Genomic DNA, 19,299 nt, shown 5'->3' with positions numbered 1-19,299 from the left:
GAAGGCTGATCGCCGAAGAATTGATGCTTTTGAATTATGGTGCTGGAGGAGACTCTTGAGAGTCCCATGGACTGCAAGAAGATCAAACCTATCCATTCTTAAGGAAATCAGCCCTGAGTGCTCCCTGGAAGGACAGATCGTGAAGCTGAGGCTCCAATACTTTGGCCACCTCATGAGAAGAGAAGAATCCTTGGAAAAGACCCTGATGTTGGGAAAGATGGAGGGCACTAGGAGAAGGGGACGTCAGAGGACAAGATGGTTGGACAGTGTTCTCGAAGCTACGAACATGAGTTTGACCAAACTGCGGGAGGCAGTGCAAGACAGGAGTGCCTGGCGTGCTATGGTCCATGGGGTCACGAAGAGTCGGACACGACTAAACGACTAAACAACAACAACAAGATGTAGCACAGGCCACAGGACCCCTTTGGCTCCTAAATGACAATGGATTGCACAGCGGTCCTTCTAGGACCTTCTGTCCCCCGTCTCCCCCCCTGGCAAACAGCCAAATAACATTATACCCTGAGATGGATTGTGAATATGGACTAGTCCTATAATCCTCAAAGTACAGACAGGTTGGAATTCTGCTACCCAGAGTTATATGCCTCCCCAAAATAAAGCCAAAACAATGAAATGCCATGAAGTCGTGGGGAAGTTCCTGAAGACTTCAGCTTGCATAAAAATGCATGCAGTCTCTCTGTCTCTGCCCCCCCCAACTCTGATGCTCATAGGAGCCAACTCCCAGGGGCTATGGGGTCTCCACCCCCATAAAATATTTGAGGGGGCAGGGCAACCCCCCAAAGTTGATGGGTATTGCCATTCAAAGGGTGTGAATCATGTGTCTCCCCCAATATTTTGTTCAGGTTGGCACCCCTGCTGATGCCCAAGTGTGCCTATGGGGAGTTTCTTTCATTTATTATTCCAACTTGGGACAGCAAGGGTTAATAATAATAATAAAGATTTCCTGGAAGTACCGGTAAGTGTCTCCTGCTGACCCCATATTTGGAAGGTGGGACCTGAATCATGTGAAGGGGGGAAGTTTGCTTCCTTCCTTTGGTGCTTTCCCTCACCCCAGTGCTCAGTCAGTGGCTTAAGTTTTCCCTAGGACCCCCTCAAAACATCTTGCTGCCTTGTTTGCTTGCTCTTCTCAGGGTGAGATTTGCTGCCACTGTCAGTCGCCCCCCCACAGGTCCTGTGGAGAGACTGCTGGGTGGACTGCCTTGCCTTGCTTGGGTGAAGGGTTTTCCCACCCCATGGATCCATCCCTTTCAACAGATGGCTTCCTCCCCAAAATTGGTCTGGGAATGAAGTATCGGAGCACACATGACATTTTGTGGGACTCCGCAGTGTCACCAAGATTGCAATCCTATGCACATCCCCAAAAGGTGCAAATTTACTTCTCAGTTCAGCAGACCGCTTGCACAGCCTAGGATTTGCAGACCTTGAATTCCACCTAGCACACCCTGGAGGAGGGCCAAGGATGAGCAGACTTCTGCCTTCTAGGATCTACTTGCTTTTTTGACTAGAACCCGAAGGTAACTCAGCTGGATCCAGGAGCAAAATAGTAGTTCAGCTCCATACCTCCACCTCCACCTTGTGATTCAGAAAATGGGCTACCTCTGCCCAGGAATTCAGAAGAAGCACCCAATAAGAGCCCGTCATCCTGACACATACAAAACCTTATTTCTGTATGCCAGTAGCCGAATTCAGGAGTTTTGTAATTATTACTGGTCCGCGCGGTGGTCCCCGGCTGCAGACCACCCTCTACCCACCCCGTCCTCGCCCACCGCTCGGTTCTCAGCTGCTGGCGTCGGAGGTGTGGCCGCTCTCCCATGCCGGGTTCCTCGAGAGCAGCGCTGCGCCGGATCGCAGTGCGGTCGGAGCCGCGCACGCAGGGCCTCCCCGCTCGCTTGCTCACTCACCCAGGTTGACGAAGCTCATGACGGTATCGGCGCCGTCGGCGGCCCGACTCCGCGGGGGACTCCTCGCCCAGCTCGGCGTCCAGGGGCTGCCCTCGTCGTCCCCGTCGTCGTCGTCGTCGTCGTCCTGGCTTGCCATCGCGCGATACAGATCGAGCATGAAGAGCGGCGCGGCCGAGGGCGGCTGCCGTTGTTGCTGCCGGGCGGCGGCTTTGGTGCCCGTCGGGGCGGGTCGCGTCCGGGGCCGGGGTCTGCCCGGCAGGCCCAACAGGGCCAGGATCTCGCGCTGCATCTCGCGCCGCTCTCGCCCGCTGAGGCGTCGCTGCTGGGGCGGCTGCTGCTGCTGCGGGCAGGAGGCGGCGGCGCGGCTCGACGCCCGGCGTGCCCAGGGCTCTCCCGCCAGCAGCAGCAACAGCAGCATGGGGAAGAGCAAGGGGATCGGGGCCGGCGGGAGCCGCATCCTGGCGCCCAGCTCGGCGGTGGCAGCAGTAGCCCGGCCAGGGCGCAGGCTGATCGGGCGCGCTGCGGCCGTCGGGGCGGCTCTTTAAGCGGCTTGAGGCGGGAAGCACGTGCTGCTGCTCGTCGGACGGGCTGGGCGGCCGCTCGCTTGCTCCAGCCCTGCCCTCCACCGAGCGATGGTGAGGGGCCCTGAGCGCGTGCAGAGTGCCTCCCACACCGCCAGGAGCGAAGCTCCCTTGGATCGGTTCCCAGGGAAGGGAGGCTCCCGAGCCGCCGCCGCGCCTCTCGAGCCCCCGGGAGGAGGCCGCGCGGCTGCGAAGGCCACCTCCCCGCCTTCTTTCACACAGACCCGCCTGAGCTGCTACCGCCCGTCTCCTCAGCAGTAGCTGCAGCTCCGCTGCTGGGACCCAGACGGGCAGCGCCTCGGGGCAGAGCCCGCAATTCTTTTGCCACGAAGAGGCAGAGCCGTGATGGCGTGTCCTCCCCCTTTCTTGGGGGCACCCACAGAGAACAAGAGAGACCGCAGGGCGGCATATCTCGCGGACTAGAGCAGGTGCTGCTACCTTACGATTAGGGGTCCCGCAGGTGAAAGGTATCGTGGCTCTGTTGGACACCATTTCCCATTAGCCCCAGCCAGTTTTTCTAGTTATCGGGCGATGGGAGTTTAAGACTGTGTTCACTCACACTCCCGTTAACTCTGCATTGACTGCGTTTCCGTGCTGGGGTTTTCACCGGTGGTCGCAGTTAGTTCTCCAAAATGCACGGGTATCCCATACTTCGTTATAAGCGACTACTGCTCGAAGCGGTTGCTTCTCAAACCAGGCAACTTCACTCCGATTGGAGTCTTTAAGCCGCTCCTAATTAATCTCTGGCCAAGGTGTGAACACCTGTGCAGAGGGCAAAGGCGCGCTCTGCCACAAAGAGAATAAACTGGGCTGATGTGATCAGGTAGTGTGGAAAGAGCTGTGAAACAACTTCATTGCCCTCCCAAGGGGGTAATGTGAGCACACCCACAGGAACTTTGTCATCCTGTTTTAACTGGCTTATTAGCCGTCTTGCTCTGAATTGCTTGGTTGCAATTATGCTTCTTCCCGACCTACAGAGGACCCTGCCTCCCTGGGAACTCTAAGCGCTGGTAGGACTTCTCAGATTGGTTCTCCAGGCTGAGTTTATAACAATTTTCTCTCCCTGTGCTCTTTCCTTTTATGATGTGTCTCATCACTAACATTTGCAAGCCATTCTGGAAGCTCTCCACCATCGTCCACAGAATAGCAAGATAACAATGCTATATAGTTACAGGTAGGTAGGTAGTCATGTTGGTCTGCCGTCGAAACAAAATAAAAATTAAATAGAAAAATTCCTTCCAGTAGCACGTTAGAGACCAACTAAGTTTGTCATTGGTATGAGCTTTCGTTTGCATGCACACTTCTTCAGATACACTGAAACAGAAGTCACCAGACCCTAATACAGTCATACCTCTGGCTACGTTCACTGCAGGTTGCGTATGACACGGGACATGTACAGTCAGAACCCAGAAGTACCGGAACGGGTTACTTCCGGGTTCGGCGATTCGCACATGTGCAGAAGCGCCGAATGACATCACGTGCATGCACAGAAGTGCCAAATTGCGCGGTGAGTATGCACAGATTCGGTGCTTCAGGTTGCGCACTGCTCAGGTTGCGAACGGGGCTCTGGAACCGATCCCGTTCACATCCAGAGGTACCACTGTATATAGTGGGAGGGTGGGGAGGGGTGTTACTTAGAAGGGTGGTGGGAATGGGTGATTGGCTGATAGGTGTGGTAAACCTGTTGACGAGAGAACCTGCTGCAAGACAGACCCAAAAAAGAAAATAACAGGCCACCACTAGTAATCACATACAGCTCCCAAGTTAAAACAGTACAACGCATCATCAGAGATCTACAACCTCTCCTAGACAATGACAGTTCTCTTTCTCAAGCTCTGGGAGGAAGACCTTTCATTGCCTACAGATAGCCACCTAATCTTAAACAACTCTTCACCCACAATAATACAACAGCCAGACTTAACATGGACACTGGTACCAGAGCCTGCAATAAACCCAGATGCCAACTTTGCTGCCGCATACACCCAGACAACACCATTACTGGCCCCAACAACATCAAACATGCCATCTCAGGACTATTTAATTGCTCATCTTCTAACATTGTGAATGCCATCAAATGCCAACAGTGCGCTTCAGCTCTCTATATTGCACAAACAGGCCAAACCCTACGCCAAAGGATAAATGGACATAAATCTGACATCAGGAATCACAAGACAGAGAAACCAGTAGGAGAACACTTCAATCTCCCAGGACATTCAGTACAAGATCTCAAAGAAGCTGTCTTATTACAAAAGAATTTCAGAAATAGACTGGAAAGAGAAGTTGCTGAATTGCAACTTATTATCAAACTTAAAACCATGGAGAGACCTGGTCTGAATAGAGACATTGGATTCTTACCTCATTATACATGATAAAGCTATTTTTAGCCATCTCACTCCTTGCTTTTTCCTGCAAGACCAACTGCAGTCGTTAACAGTCATCAACAGGTTTACCACACCTATCAGCCAATCACTCATTCCCACCACCCTTCTGAGCAATACCCTTCCCCACCCTCCCACTATATATAAGGGTCTAGTGACTTCTGTTTCAGTGTATCTGAATAAGTGTGCATGCACATGAAAGCTCATACCAATGACAAACATAGTTGGGTTCTAAGGTGCTACTGGAAGGATTTTTTCTATTTTAATGCTATATAGATATTGCACCCACCCCTCTGTAACTATCTAAGTCCATGATGGTCAACATACTCTGCTGCAACAGGATAGGGGGACATAATGTAGGGGAAAATAATGGTTTTAGACTGTTCTGAAACTACTATCCATAAATTTAATCTCTCAAAATTCTACTGTTATACAAGTGGGCCAGTCCCTGTTCCCAGCATTTAATCAGGCTTAGGGAACCTGCTGAATTTGGCCTTGGCAAATTCCTGCAAAAAATGACCTGATCTTGGACAAAATGTGGCGGTGGGAGGACAGAACTTTCCTACTTGAGTTTTTACAGTTAATTCTCTATCACTCACCAAAATAAATAGGTTTTTTGTCCATTCCATTGAGCTGGTTCAAGTTTATAGCCAAAATTGCATCCATGTTGATAGGGTCAAGTGAACCCACTGATGCACCGAGTAGAATTTTATAGATGTTATATCTGGTCCATGTCCTTCTGGGGATATTACAAGGGTGGCTGCTATACTGGTGATTGGGTTAGCTAAAAAAGTGGATTTGGTGGAGTAGCAGCCAAGGGGTTTGCAAGTCTCCTAGTTTAGTCTGTATTTCTTGATCTGATAGTGGTGTATTTTTGTTATAAAAGTCACATGATCGGTATTAGACCTTTGCTAAATGTGAACTATTTTGTGCCTCTACAGCTTTATTTAAATGGTTTAATAGGTGTTCCATATCAATTTTTTTTGGGGGGGGAGGCATGGATGGAAGAGAGGGAAAGTTGAGCAGTAAAGAACTACACACGTCTACTCTGAGGTAAGCCCCAGAGAACTCAGTTGGTTTTTCTCCAAAGAAAACATGCCAAAGAACCAGATTTGGTAGCAGGGCAATTTCATGTAACTCTTGCCCCTCAGGTGACAGAGTCATTTCACTTATTTTTGGTCAAATTCCTCCCTTGCCCTTCTTGGGCAACCTTGTCTGTTTTGCGGTCCTGAGGTAATGGTCATGCTTGTATGCTACCTTTCTACAGTTCAAACCATGCTCATGGTGGCTTACAATGTGAAAATAAATAAATATGTAACTTCAGCATAACAAAAGTAGTCCTAAACAATAAAAAAAGGGACCCAGGTGGCGCTGTGGTTAAACCACTGAGCCTAGGGCTTGCTGATCAGAAGGTCGGCAGTTCGAATCCCTGTGACGGGGTGAGCTCCTGTTGCTTGGTCCCAGCTCCTGCCAACCTAGCAGTTCGAAAGCACGTCAAAATGCAAGTAGATAAATAGGAACCGCTACAGCGGGAAGGTAAACGGTGTTTCCATGTGTTGCTCTGGTTCGCCAGAAGCGGCTTTGTCATGCTGGCCACATGACCTGGAAGCTGTACGCCGGCTCCCTCGGCCAATAATGCGAGATGAGTGTGCAACCCCAGAGTCGGTCACGACTGGACCTAATGGTCAGGGGTCCCTTTACCTTTTTAAACAATAAATATTTTAAAAAACCAAACTGAACATTTTCCACATAAATCACAGCAAAATCTAAAATAAAGATTCAATAAACCAACAGCAGCAACTCCCCTCCCAACAAACCCCCCCCCAGTTCTTTCATTCTGAAAGTGGCAGTTGGGGCCAAGGGCAGTTGGCACCCATGGTTGCCATGACAATGGGGTTCTGAGCCTAACTCACTGTGAAGCAGGCAACAGGTCCTTGCGGCGTCTCTCTGGACTTGGCTGCAGGCAAAGGTATGGGGTGGATGGGAGTCTCTCCTGCCAGTGTGATTTCAGTTGTGCTAGGGCCCTCGAGACGAGACTATTCAGAGTAAGTGTTGATACCCCCAGCCACACTTTGGAGGGGGAAACAGACCCACTGGGTCAAATTTTTCAGAGTCCCCCCAGACCTGACTGCACCCTGCCCCAACTGGCATGGAGTGTAGCTGAGCACCCGCCCAGTCCATCCCTCCCTCAGACTCAGATGCATTTCTGCTCTCCTTTGCAGAATGTCCGAGAGACACTCATCTGCTGCGTGTCAGGGAAGAGGTGGTTCCAGTGGCGGCTCTTGCAAAGTATGACACCTGGCTTCCTATTTATTATGATTAAAAGCAGCCCCATCAGTACCCATATGCAGAATTTAGCAGTGTTTCATAAGCTGGGAAAAGCAGCGTCTCTGCCCCTAAAGAGCTTCCGGTTCAAACTTAAATTAACTGAGGTGATGATGAAGGGGAGAGAGAAGGGTAGGAAACAGATGGCATGACTTGGATTAGTATTCAGGGGTTTCCTTACTGAAAGTGGGAAGAGTGGAATCCACATAATGACCTCCTTGGGTTTTTTTGGGGGGGGGAGGTGTCCTTTAGGATGGTGCACCTGTCACTTGATCTTTTGGCACCCTGAATCCAGTTGAGCCCTGCATCTCCCTGGAGCATGACACTAAGGATTCAGCATGTGGCCTATTCAGCTAATAGTGGAATTCAGCTAATTCAGTGGAAAGAAAAGTTGTTGTAGAACAGGTGCATCTAGGATTAGGAGCATTTTAAAACTTCAGAAGCTGAGCTTGCCTGTGAGCATCTATGTGCCTTATATGGAGCTCAGCTTTGGCATCCGAGAGTCTTTTAGATATGCGGATGCTAGGGATCGAACTGGGGAACCTTGTGTAGACTAGGCATGTGCTCTGCCCCTTGATTGGGGCCCCTCCTGTAGATAAAAGGCTATGGTCTTGGGTAAGAGGGAATTTAGCAGCTTGTCATGCCAGAGTCCTGCCAAATCTCTTCTTCACGCATATGGAATTTACATGTGGCAACCTACCCTAAGCACAATTTCTGGATGTTAGGCTGCTTGAAAAGGCACAGGAGCAGTCTGAGCCTGGAGAACAAATGACAACTTTGTTTGCTTGTTGGGCCCTGGAAGAACAACCCCATTTGTATTGATTTAAAAAGGGGCAGTTGTGGCTCTGGATTCCAGGCCTGTGTGTTTACATGGTTGCCAGGACACAGACCTGGTCTTGCCCATTTGGAAGCCGGCTGAAGGTTCCAATGCTGCTCTGGGATTGGCTCACTAATTGCTTCTCCTCCCCTGTTGGACCTTCTCTTTCTGTCTCTATACGGCAGGGAAATTGTGACAGTAGCATTGCTCCATGAAAGCCAGAAAAAAAGAAATAAGTTTAAATTGAAGTATTGGGTTACTGAATGTGTGCACTCCACAGCTCTGGAGGGCAGTGTCAACTTACTTGCAGGGTTGCCAAATTACAAGAACATTGCTATAATCATTGCCTACATAATTACTGTCAAACCCCATGTTGCCAATTTCAAGAAGCTCATAAATGAAAGTGCTGTGCTCAAAAAGAAAAAAGCAGGGCACAATTATCTGTGGAAACCGCAAACTTCCATCTTTACATCCATTTCAACATGCCACCATTGACTTAGTGGGACCACAGACAAGGTGTTTTGTATTGGCTGCAGTATAATAGAGAAAGTGGAATATTTTTCTCCCTTCTCATGACACCGGAGGTTTTGGACATCCAATGAAGCTGAATGTTGGAGGGTTCGAGAACAGACAAAAGAAAGTCTTTCTTCACAGTGCAGTTAAACTATGGAACTCGCTCCTACAGGGGGCAGTGATGGCGATCAACTTGGATGGCTTTAAAAGAGGACTGGACAAGTTAATGGATAAGCCTATCAACTGCAACAATGCTCTGCCTCCATGGTAGGAGGTAGTAATATTTCAGAATACCAGTTGCTGGAAACCACGAAGAGTTTTCTCTTGTGTTCCTGTCCTGCTTGTGGGCTTTGCACAGACTCCCGATATGGTTTGGGAAGTCTAAGTATGGAAATGAGCACATTCTATCCTTTTATCATTTGTACACATATTGTCCTTGATGCTGCCTGTCATTTAAGTGCTTCATATACACATTCACCTAACATGTCAAGTTTCCCCATTCACAGCAAAACAAAAGCAAAGCCAAACCAAACGCTGCTGTGAGTTGCCCTCCTGTGCTTTGAAAGCGCAGAGCAGATGGAACGTCATCCCTTTAGAAGCGCAACAGCCAGGAGCATGGTAAGTTGGTCTCTTACTGCAGAGGCCCTTTAGGAGACAGTGGACTGGTTAACTTGCCCATAATTTGTGGTAGTCTGGTACACATCTGTTGGTTTCTATGGTTTGGAAGTGGTTCCCAAATGGGGTGGGGTACTGCCCCCCGAGAGGCAGTGGGATTACCTAGCGGATTGGTAAGAGGCAAGGGTTTTGAAAGCTGGTAGCTCTGGAAGTCCATCAATTTTGTTGAATTAAGCCAAGTAGTTTTAATTGAATTTTGAATAAATGTGCAATTGTCACTGTTTTGAATTTGAATTTTGTTGTCTTCCATAGTGGGTCGTTCAGAATGTTTTTTATAGGGCAGGGGGCACTGGGGATGATCTTATGGAACCAAGTGGGGGAGGCTCAAAAAAGTTTTGGAACCACTGCATAGAACAAATAATCACAGAGAAAGCAGGCGGCTCTATTCTGTGCCAGAGGAAAAGTGATTGGCTGGGAAGACACACCTGTACTCTTAATGCTAATCCAGTGGCTTCTTCCATGGCATAAAAAGAGGCAAGTTTCTTTTTATTATTACTGCAAGCAATTTTAATACAAAAGTGTCTTCTTTTTTAAACAATTCATTGGTAGAGCTTCAGGTTCTGGCTCAATTAAACCAACTGAGAGAATCACACAGCAATATGGTCAGTCAGAGCAGGGGAAAGAGCAAAAGTTAATAAATACAGGAAGACCAAGTAGCCCCCAACTCCCTGCCCCTCCCCCCTTCTTTACTGTCCCAAAGTTGGCTTTACTTTTTAAAACACCCCTCCCCTTCTTCTCCCCTCCACAATGGAAAAAATGATCATATAAAAGCGAGCTGGGGGGGGTGGAGGGGGCGGCGCACAAGTGGGGCTGCTGGTGATGCACTTTAAAATTCCCAAGAACAAGCTCCTGTGCGTGTTGAAGGCAGCTCTGTCGTCTGCTTCTCCCCTGGAGTTTGGAGGGGCCTCTTGGACATCAGTCTGGTCAGAAGTAGCATTAACCAGTTGAGACAATAAATAGGAAACAATGCAGTTAAATAGCAGTTCGTGAACTAAAAAGTGAAGTCAGTTTTTTTTCTGTTTTAACAGCAATGTGAGAGAGGAACCAAGTTTTGTGGGTGGGAACTCCCCTCTTTGGCTCCACTGCTCAAAGGTTTTGCTGTGTGTGCCCCAACCCCAGGCATCGTCCACACATGTATGATGCTACTGGAGAGCTTCAAGTGTAAAATATTGAAAACATAGTATTAGTTGTTCTTTAAAAGCTCAGCGGCTGACAGTACTTTCATTTCGCTAAATACAGCATTTTAGTGAACATCTTTACTTGTATGTAGCGTGTGTGCAATTTTTTAAATTTATTAGTTCAAACTTACTCCACTTTATCTTCAGGTAAAACCACAATGATTTCTTTTAAAAACTGGAAACAGAAGCCCCAGATCCCACTCACCTCACATTTCTCTCTTTTTGAGGTATCCTTGATTTACAAAAAAGAAAAAAGAAAAGAAAAGAAAAAAAAGAGAGAGAAATAATTCCTTGAACACTGCTGGATATTCAGGTGTTGCTTTTAAATATAATTTACCTTGCTGAGATAGCAAGTTGAGTTTTTATAAAGATGCATTTAGGAAATAATCCTAAAAGATAAAGCAGGATCACTTCCTGCACTGCACAGAAATCCTATTTATATAATTTTTTTTAACTTTTTGTTTTTACATTTTCACATCTTGACCTTTTGCTTGCTTCTATTCTCTCCCACATTTCATTTTTTCCCTGGGCCCTCCCAGTGCTAAGGAGGTCACCAGAAGGCAAGTTTTATCTACATAAATATTCACATGAAAATAGTAACTTACAAAAAAAGAAAATTAACAGAACAAAATAAGGCAGCTTCATAACACAATTAATCTTTTACACTTTTAACAATATAATTTCTCCCATGTAGCATAAATATACATCCAATGTATGAAGGAGGGTTAAAAAATGGACACAGGTTTTTTTTGTTTTTCTGTGTGTATGTGTAGATGTGTGCATGGGGTCTTATTATTATTATCTCTTGGGGCCTGGCGTCTTGGGGGTGGCTGTGGTCGCTTTCTTAGAGATGGTGGGGATTTTGGAGGGCTTTGCCATGCCCCGTCGGGAGCTGCCCTGCCCCCCCGTTGCGCTGCTTTCGGAAGTGTCTGAGCAGGCTGACTGTGTCTCTAGGAGGTCAAAGTCAGATGCGTCACTGCCCCGCCGGCTGCTGGCACGGCTCCCTGTCCGGCTCCCTGCCCGGCTCTGAGGACGACTGCTCGTTTTCTTAGGATCTGAAAAGTAAAACAGATATGTCCATCACCACCATGGAAGCCCAGGAAGGCCTTACAACATGCTATTCCTCCGTCCCTCGAGGGCAGCCCCCATCTTGTTTTCCAGCTAGATGCCACCTTCCCTTTAGACATCCTGTGTGTGTGCGCTGGAACGGTGGCCCTCACAGCTACCACAAGCAGTTGATGCCTGAGCAATCAGGCCCTCCCCACAACATAGCTGAACCTATTTCAGTATACTACTCTCTATAGAGATAGCCCTTGCTCTGGAACTGCTTTGCAGCCAGTGGGGGTGACAGTCAAACTGGCTGATGTTGCTGTATCACCATCGGTGCTTCATTCCACTTTGTGGCCAGGCGGGGTCATGTGTGGGCTTCCTTATATCTTGGAGGAATCACTGAAGCATGGGGGCTTTCACTTGCTATTAATTTCTCAACAAAAAGCTCCTGCGTATCCCATATATATTTCTACTCAGAAGTCCCACCAAGTGCAAGAGGGCTTATGCACAGCTATGTGGGGGCAGGACTGCAGGCTAAAATAATAAAACCTTGCATAAATGGAATTGGCTATAGTAAAGATGTGCTAAACTTCCAGTTGGCGCCACCTGCAATAGCTCTGACCCGTTGACTGGTGCACACAGAGTGTGCTCCCAAGAGCACATAAAACCAGCTGCAAGTACACTTAAGGCTTACAAGGGCAGAGTGAAGACTGTAAGCAGCAGAAGCCCCCAGCAGAAGCCCCCAGCAGCAGAAGTAACCCTCATCAGGTTATCAGAAGTAAAGGCTGAAACTCAGAGCACCTTGGCCCAAGTCCCACTCCTGTGTTCACCTGAATGTTCAGTTCAGTTTACTGAATTTGTTCATTGTTCCCCACAACCAAAGGAAGCCCTGAAGTGATTTACAAAACAAAGAATGAAAAGGCAATACATGCAGCATACAAGCAGGGACTGTGTCAATTCCAGAAAGGCACTTACCAGCCCGACTAGTTTTGGCACCTGAAGACACTGGCGAGGAGCTGTTACTGGTGTCGCCAGCGAGAGAAGTTCGGCTGGAGTGGAAAGTGGGTCGCTTCAGCTTGCTGCTTGAAGAGGGAACAACCTTGGGAGAAAGAGACGTTTATCTCAACAGTCATCATTTGCTTCCTAAACAGGTGCTGAGTTGAGAGGATCCCTGCACTCCAGCAGCCAGACTGCAGCCCCCACTGCATCTTAAAGGTCAACGAGGAATGAAGGAGCATCAAGCCCTGCTGCCCCCTCCCCATGAACCACAGAGGGGCTCAACAGTTGTTAAACAAGAACCCAGAAAGACCAAATTGTGGCTGCTGTAGCCAAGAAGTACCACGTGGGAACTTCTGTGGACATTCAGCTCTTCACCTGCCCACCCACCCCATGTTCCTCATGACCTTTAAGGTGCTGCAGGCCAAGAAGAGAAGCAGACAGACAAGACACACCAAGAAGGCCATTCTCTGCTATTAGTCCTCTTTACCAGCGCTGGATGGCAAGCTCATTAATTGGACCCCTGTCTTTGCCATCTCTAAAAAGGGCAGGAAAGAAGCTCCTGAGCACTTGAGGAGTATGAGCAGCAAGAAGGCACCTTTGGTGAGGTATAGTCCAAGTCATCACACCCCTGTCCGGAAAGAGCAGGGGATCCGCTTGGTCCTGAAGTGGGCGGGATCCTGCTAATTTTGGACACCACAGCTGCAGCTCCCATTAACCTCTTTAAAGCAGGTGTGGAGCAGGATGCCAGCTACTATTTCAGTGGGAGGAAAAGCCATCCTCCCAATTCACTCCAGTTCCCAAGCGCTAGATGTGAAGAGGGAGTCCATTGCTGGTGCACCAACTGTCTCTGCCTTTCTAGTGGCGCAAAGCAGGGAAATGCTTAATCTAAAGCACATGCTTTGCGCATGCAGAAGGTCCCAGGTCCAGTCTCTAACAGCGGCTCCAGGTAGGCCTGGGAAAGACTCCTGCCAGGGACTCTGGAGAGCTGCTGCCAGCCTGTGTTGACAACACTGGGGTAGATGGACTCAGGCAGCATCCTATGTTCCAAAAACGGCTTCATCAACTTGTTGCCTTCCAAACATTTTGGAGCATGACTCTGATCACCAGCACAGTGTGTCTTCTAAGACATCTGGAGGGCACCCAGTTGGAGAAAACCAAACTGAAGCAACTATCATTTCAGGTCTGAGCAACTTATATGGACACAAAGCTGGTAGCCCATCATTAATACCACCCCCACTCCTCCTGTTTGGCTGGGAGGGAGGGAAAAGGATGTCCATCTAACCCAGCCTCCTACCTCCAAGAGCAGCCAGGCAGATGTTTCTAAGAAGCTTCTCCCCTCCCAACATTCTCACCTGGGTCGTGTGTGGGATGACAAATTGAGGGGTTTCTGTACAGACACAGGCACTCATTTTCAAAGTGTTAACTTGGCTGTTTTATTCAGGAGCCCCGACTTTTAAGTGATACCCTCCTCTATCATTTCTCTTTCATTTAATGTTCTAAAACAGCCCCAAACTTGAAAGATTTTCTCACTTTGAACTCCTGGGAAAATGTTTGCTGTTTCAACACAAACTGGTTGCAAACTGTGTGTTAATGTTCTGTTGGTTTTGAAAGAGTATTTCGAAGAACAAATCTTTTTCTCTTTAAGAAACAGGAGTTAGAAGCCCCATGAGCAACACAGCAGCAGCCCTAGCATGGAAAGAGGTGTTATCAAGCGCTGTTATAACAAGGAAAGCATTAAGAGAGGGGGAAAGGAAGCCAAGGGGGCTCCTCCTTTTGCAACAGGGACTGGCCCATATAAGCCATACTCTACCTCAGAAGCAGACAGGTGGAGGTCAGCATTATCGTAGCCCCTCAAAGGGGTACCTGCCTTGCTGTTTACCAACCAGGGTTTGTCATAACTGCGAGTGAAGTGATGCGGAGTCTGTGAAATGGAAAATCCAAAGAGAAATTGAGGGAGAGGGAGGGAAGGGGGAAGGGAGTGAAAGGAAAGGAGGGGTGGGGCGGGGAGAGAAGTGTACAAGATGGAAGGAAAATAAAAACAGAAAACTAAATAAACCCTAAAATAAAATAAAAAAACACACCCAACAGGTAATGAAGGCAAACATACAAAATGGGCGACGAGATGAGAGTCACACGAGTAGGGGTTGTGCTCTGTGCCCACTGCCAACGTGGCCACCTCACCCAGGCCAAGTGTCAGGGGAGAAAAACTCTCAGGATCACAGAAGCCAGGAAAACAAACCAGGGATGGCCCAAAAATTAAAATGAGACACAGACAGGTGTAATTTGGGGGAGGGGAGGGGAGGGGAAGAGGAACTCCGCCATTTCACTCTACCCACCTGGATGTGACAGCATTTCATTGTTGTTGTGTGCAGAAATAAATGTTTGAGTGAACCCTGAAAGTTCTGTCCTCTGTGGACAGGCCCCACTGCAGACTCAGAGGCCTGTACCTGTCCTGGAGCAACTGAGTGACAGAAGCCATTTTAAATGGTTAAAGAAGCCCTCTCACCTTTGTCCCGCTTGCAGGTGTGGCTGGGGAGGAGGGCATCGAAGTGCAGCTGTGGTTGCTCTGGCTGGCGCTCGAACTAGACCGCGTTGGGGAGGCTGCCCGAGAGGAGGGCTTTGACCTGCGCCCCCTGGACCGGAATGGCGCCATTCCCTGAGAAGCTCCCTCTGGGAGAATGAATTTCTCTCGAAGTTCAAGGTTAGTTCTTCCTCGAGCTGTAGGAAAGGAACCACCATAAAACATGAAGAAAAAAAAGCCAAAGAAACCAGAGTCTGAAATATAAACAGATGGCAAAGCCAGGCAAAGCCAGATGCTTCTGACTCCCTGGTGCAGGCTTGCTGGGGTGTGATTTGGATTCTTTCCTCCTCCTTCCAGTTCATTTTCTGTGAGACAGACTCCTTGGTCTTCTCACTTTGCTACACCAGCAGCAGGTTAAAAGTCTCAAGATAGAGAGGGAAAGTCTTCCTAGGAGGGGAAAGATCTAGGAGCATTTTGCAGCTCATATAGAAGCCCCCACCACAACCATCATTCAGAGCAGTGGTGTTTCAGCCTGCAACAGGGCAAGTCCACACACAGCTTTTGACAGGACTCAGATATGCAACCTCTAAGCACGTATAGAGAGCGCCCGTCTCGCCTATACCACCAACGCCATCTATTACATCCTTCTGTACAATCTGCTTTACAGGCTAGTGAGGGACCCTTGGGGGTGGGGTGGGTGGGGTGGGAGTCTCCTTTACCCAGTCTCAGTTCAGCACCAAAGAATTCTGGAATAGCTCAGTCAGCAGAACATGAGACTCTTAATCTCAAGGTTGTGGGTTCAAGCCCCAGACTGAGCAAAAGATTCCTGCATTGCGGGGGTGGATAGATGACCCTTGGGTTCCCTCCCAACTCTACAATTCTATGACACCCCCCCCCAAAAATGTGGGAAGCCTGCTGACCCAAAGCAGAGCTTGTTGAGCTGCTGGCACAGCACACCTAGCTAAGTTTATGTGGCAAGAGGTCTGGGGAACAAAGTGTCGTCTAAAGAGCTCTCAATTCATTTTCACCTGATTCTCAAGAAATGGAAGGAAATGAACCTGACTTAAAATTTGCAACCACGATACAGGAGCATAGGAAGCTGCTTTATACTGTGTCAGATCATTGATCCCCATAGCTCAGCATTGCCTACACTGACTGGCAGCGGCTCTCCAGGATTTCTGGCAGGAGTCTCTTCCAGCCCTACCTGGAGATGTCATCAGGAACTGAACCTGGGACCACTTGCAGGCAGAGCAGTTGCTCTCCCACTGAACTACACCCCTTCCCCAATTTTCAGTTTCCTTCCTTTGCAATTATACCACCTGCTTCTTAGCAAAACAGTGCATATGCTGCAGTTTTACAGGAAAAACAGCAACAAACCTAACAAACAGATATACACAGCAAGGAGCAGTTTTGTTAAGTGAGCAAGACACCATGCATAAAGCCTTGCCAGGCAGAAAAAGGGGCAGCTGGAAATTCCACACATTATCCTACCCCAAGACAAGCAATTGCAGCTGCCAAGGGGGCTTCCAGAGAGGGGCTTAGCTTGCAAACGAGCTATTGAGAATACTGCAAGTGGGTTGTTGGCAACTGGGTTTATATATATATATATATATTTATCAGATTTCCCCCAGTAAGATCAAATTCAGAGTTGGTACAAGCTGGTTTTTTGATGCCAACAATGTTGTGTGGACTGCAAAACACTTGCATGCATCAGGAGCACTGATTCCATGATAAACTCCCATCTGGAAGCACCCCTAGGATTGCGTCAGAACAATCTGTGGACGCCTAGCAGGAGTGCTCAAGAGCAGCACCGGGAACAGAAGAATCAGCATTACCAAGAGGCAATCAAGAAACAGAAATCCTAGAGCAGCTTTCTTGAACCCTAGGCCCTCCATTTGCTTTGAACTACAACTCCCATAAGCCCCATCTTTCATAGTGCATGTTAACTGGGACTGATGACTGTTGTAGTCCAAAACATCTGGGAAGCACTGACTGGCGAAGACTATCCCAGAGGTTTTACAACATGGCAGCATGCAGCCACATTCAGACAAACGATCATGGAAGGGGAGGGCAAAATGGCCACCCAACAGCCACAGGCCAGAAGGAATAAACTGTCTTCAAAGGAAGGGGGCCCAGACTTCAGGCTGAAGGGTTGGGTGGGTAGCCATCCCCTCTCAGGCCTCTAACATCAGCCTTTGTCTTACAGAACACCATATTTACTTACTGGCAATTTCCAGAAGAAAAGGTAAACGTTATAATGGAAAAGGGGAGGAATTTTGGGGGGAGATTGAGGGAGATGCAGAAAAGGCAAGAAAGGAAGCTAGTCTGGTGTTGAACCAGGGCCCAAATCCCTGCTCCTCACTCGGGCAAGCTGCTCTCGCTCAGCTGAACCCATCAAGGCTGCTGCGAGCTTAAGCTGGTGCAGAGAATACATATTGCAACCCTCTCTTGAGTCCTTGGAAAAAAATGAATGGTGAGTTCAGGGCCATTGTGACAGACAGGAACAAGATGAGGCAGGGGCTGTGAAGCCTACTCACCTTGCAGCTTTCAGCCCAAACCAGCCAAAAAACAACAACTCTGTCTCTCTCTCTGCCCCCACCCCATGCCCTTCACTACAGCAAAGTACTATTCTGGGCCAGAGGGGATGGTTGGGAAGATCAAGGCAGGTTAGAGAAGCAAAGCCATTCCCAACAAGTGGAAGAGGAGTAGTGAGAGGAAGCCAAGAAAAACCGCCAACCTATCGGAGACTGACTGGCAATCGAAGAGCTGGAATCAGAGCGTTTTATTTTACTTCCCGGGTGGTGAACTAGAATAAAGAAAATACATATATACAAAGAAAAGGCAGAGCAGGAAAAACCAACAGCAGTGGGGGTCAAAGAGGAGGAGGAGGAAAAAGGCAAGGGAAGTCTCTTCCACGCTGGCTGGCATGCAGGGCAGCCATTTTAGAGGAAAAATGGAAGGGGTACCAGAAGAGAGCTCAGCCCACAGATGCGAAGAGGCGGGTGGGAGGGTGGGGGCTCTGGTGGATTCCACTTCTCTCCTCCTCCCCCCCTCCCACATGTGAGTGTTACATAGGAACTCCTAGTCAAGTACTTTTTGGTACTTATGCTGACATTCAGGATGGACTAGGGTCTGCCCAAGACATCATGGTGTTTGCAGCAGAGAACCTCACTGGCACTTCTCTCCCACTCATCAACACAGGACAATGCCACCCTCCTCAAGAAGTCCTTGGCCAAGCCACTTTTGACTGACCTCAAGAAGACTTCCTGCTGGGTTGGGCTGTGCTCCATGGGTGGTCCTGGCCCGCTCACTGTTAATGGCGGACACCTCACAGCCTTACACTGGGGGATGTTAAGAGCCCCATGTTTGTTAAGATTCACTCTCCATTACTTACCTCTGCAAGGATCGTTCTTCACTAAAAACTCATCCAGGGCCATCCATCCTCCACCAACGCGAACCATGACTGTGCTACGCAAGATACGGACCAGCCGCAGTTGCTGCGAATCACCAAACTGTGGAGGGAACAGCAGAGAGGGAAATGGTTTAGATGACCCCCGAAGTCACCTTGCAATTAAAAAAGAAAGGTGGCAGCGCAGGGCCGCTTCAGGTGAGGGACTGCAGCAGGATGGGCTTTGACACTGGGCCTCTCTCCTGAACTTACTAGCTGCCTTCAAGAAATTTAATTTTTTTAATGTCTACATGGGTTCATTATTTTAAATGTTTGTATAACTGGTTTTCATGCTTTGTAAACCACTTAGAAGTCTATAAGCAGTATATGAATAAATAATGGTGGTGATGATGTTAATAAAACCAGAGTGGATCCATTTTAATGCACTGCTAACTATAACTAAATGAAAATGAAGGAGGCGCACCCTTGTTTTGCTGGAGCTACCTCAGCTCAGTGGCAGGGCACCTGTTCTGTGCCGAAAAGACCCCATAGCCCATCCCTGGAAGCATTTCAGGTTAAAATGAATCAGGCAAGCAGTAGGTGATGGGAAAGGCCTTTTCTCTCTTCCTGCCAGAGACTGCCCTGGAGATCATCGGCTAGACAGTTAAGGTTGCTATGGACCAGACAGACCAAAGGGGACTCAGGGTGAGGTAGTGCCCAATGTCCACATTCACCAAAAATATCTCCTCTGCAGTGTTTGCACATCTATTGTGTTCCCTTAAAGGCTTGCCCATTTGTCTCTGGGCCAACTGTAAGCATTGTGTTATGTGGAAGATAAAATAAAGCCAGAACTTCGAACTTCTGAGCAATTTCCCAACAAAGGACTTGGGGGGTTGTTTGGAGCATGGTTCGAATTCAGTTGCATACCAGTCTTGATACAGTTCATTTCTGGAGA

The 19,299-nt window shown here is 48.4% G+C and overlaps 2 protein-coding genes and 2 long non-coding RNA genes across 23 annotated transcripts in view; 2 read left to right on the top strand and 2 right to left on the bottom strand.

Moving 5' to 3' along the window:
* Positions 1-3,742, bottom strand: part of LOC118086764 (bone morphogenetic protein 8B) — a 29,553-nt gene extending 25,811 nt beyond the window's left edge. The window contains exon 1 of the mRNA XM_035118756.3: positions 1,920-3,742. Within this exon, the coding sequence (XP_034974647.3) occupies positions 1,920-2,376 (457 nt within the window). The 5' untranslated portion in view covers positions 2,377-3,742. The remainder of the gene's footprint in view (positions 1-1,919) is intronic.
* A 3,036-nt stretch (positions 3,743-6,778) lies between these two features.
* On the top strand, positions 6,779-13,689 carry LOC148685343 (uncharacterized). Its single transcript, XR_015950570.1, has 3 exons — positions 6,779-6,847; positions 9,040-9,151; positions 12,588-13,689. It is a non-coding gene; the product is annotated as an uncharacterized LOC148685343 (long non-coding RNA).
* Positions 9,688-19,299, bottom strand: part of MACF1 (microtubule actin crosslinking factor 1) — a 292,907-nt gene continuing 283,295 nt past the window's right edge. For 14 of the 20 annotated variants that reach the window (XM_088672217.1, XM_088672219.1, XM_060275855.2 and 11 more), the window contains 6 exons: positions 18,351-18,468; positions 17,694-17,762; positions 14,942-15,153; positions 14,246-14,356; positions 12,412-12,535; positions 9,688-11,441 (listed from right to left, as the gene is read on the bottom strand). In XM_088672217.1, coding sequence (XP_088528343.1) covers positions 11,185-11,441; positions 12,412-12,535; positions 14,246-14,356; positions 14,942-15,153; positions 17,694-17,762; positions 18,351-18,468 — 891 coding nt within the window. In that variant the 3' untranslated portion in view covers positions 9,688-11,184. The remainder of the gene's footprint in view (positions 11,442-12,411; positions 12,536-14,245; positions 14,357-14,941; positions 15,154-17,693; positions 17,763-18,350; positions 18,469-19,299) is intronic. The other 6 variants (XM_088672220.1, XM_060275852.2, XM_035119740.3 and 3 more) reach the window with 3 other exon arrangements.
* Positions 17,089-18,766, top strand: LOC148685342 (uncharacterized). The gene is made up of 2 exons (XR_015950571.1): positions 17,089-17,201; positions 18,158-18,766. It is a non-coding gene; the product is annotated as an uncharacterized LOC148685342 (long non-coding RNA).

This window comes from Zootoca vivipara, chromosome 6 (genome assembly GCF_965207765.1).
Source record: "Zootoca vivipara chromosome 6, rZooViv2.hap1.1, whole genome shotgun sequence".
In the NCBI taxonomy this organism is placed as follows: Eukaryota; Metazoa; Chordata; class Lepidosauria; order Squamata; family Lacertidae; genus Zootoca; species Zootoca vivipara.
The sequence above is the reverse complement of the archived record's forward strand: the minus strand, read 5'-3'. Positions and strand labels throughout refer to the sequence as shown.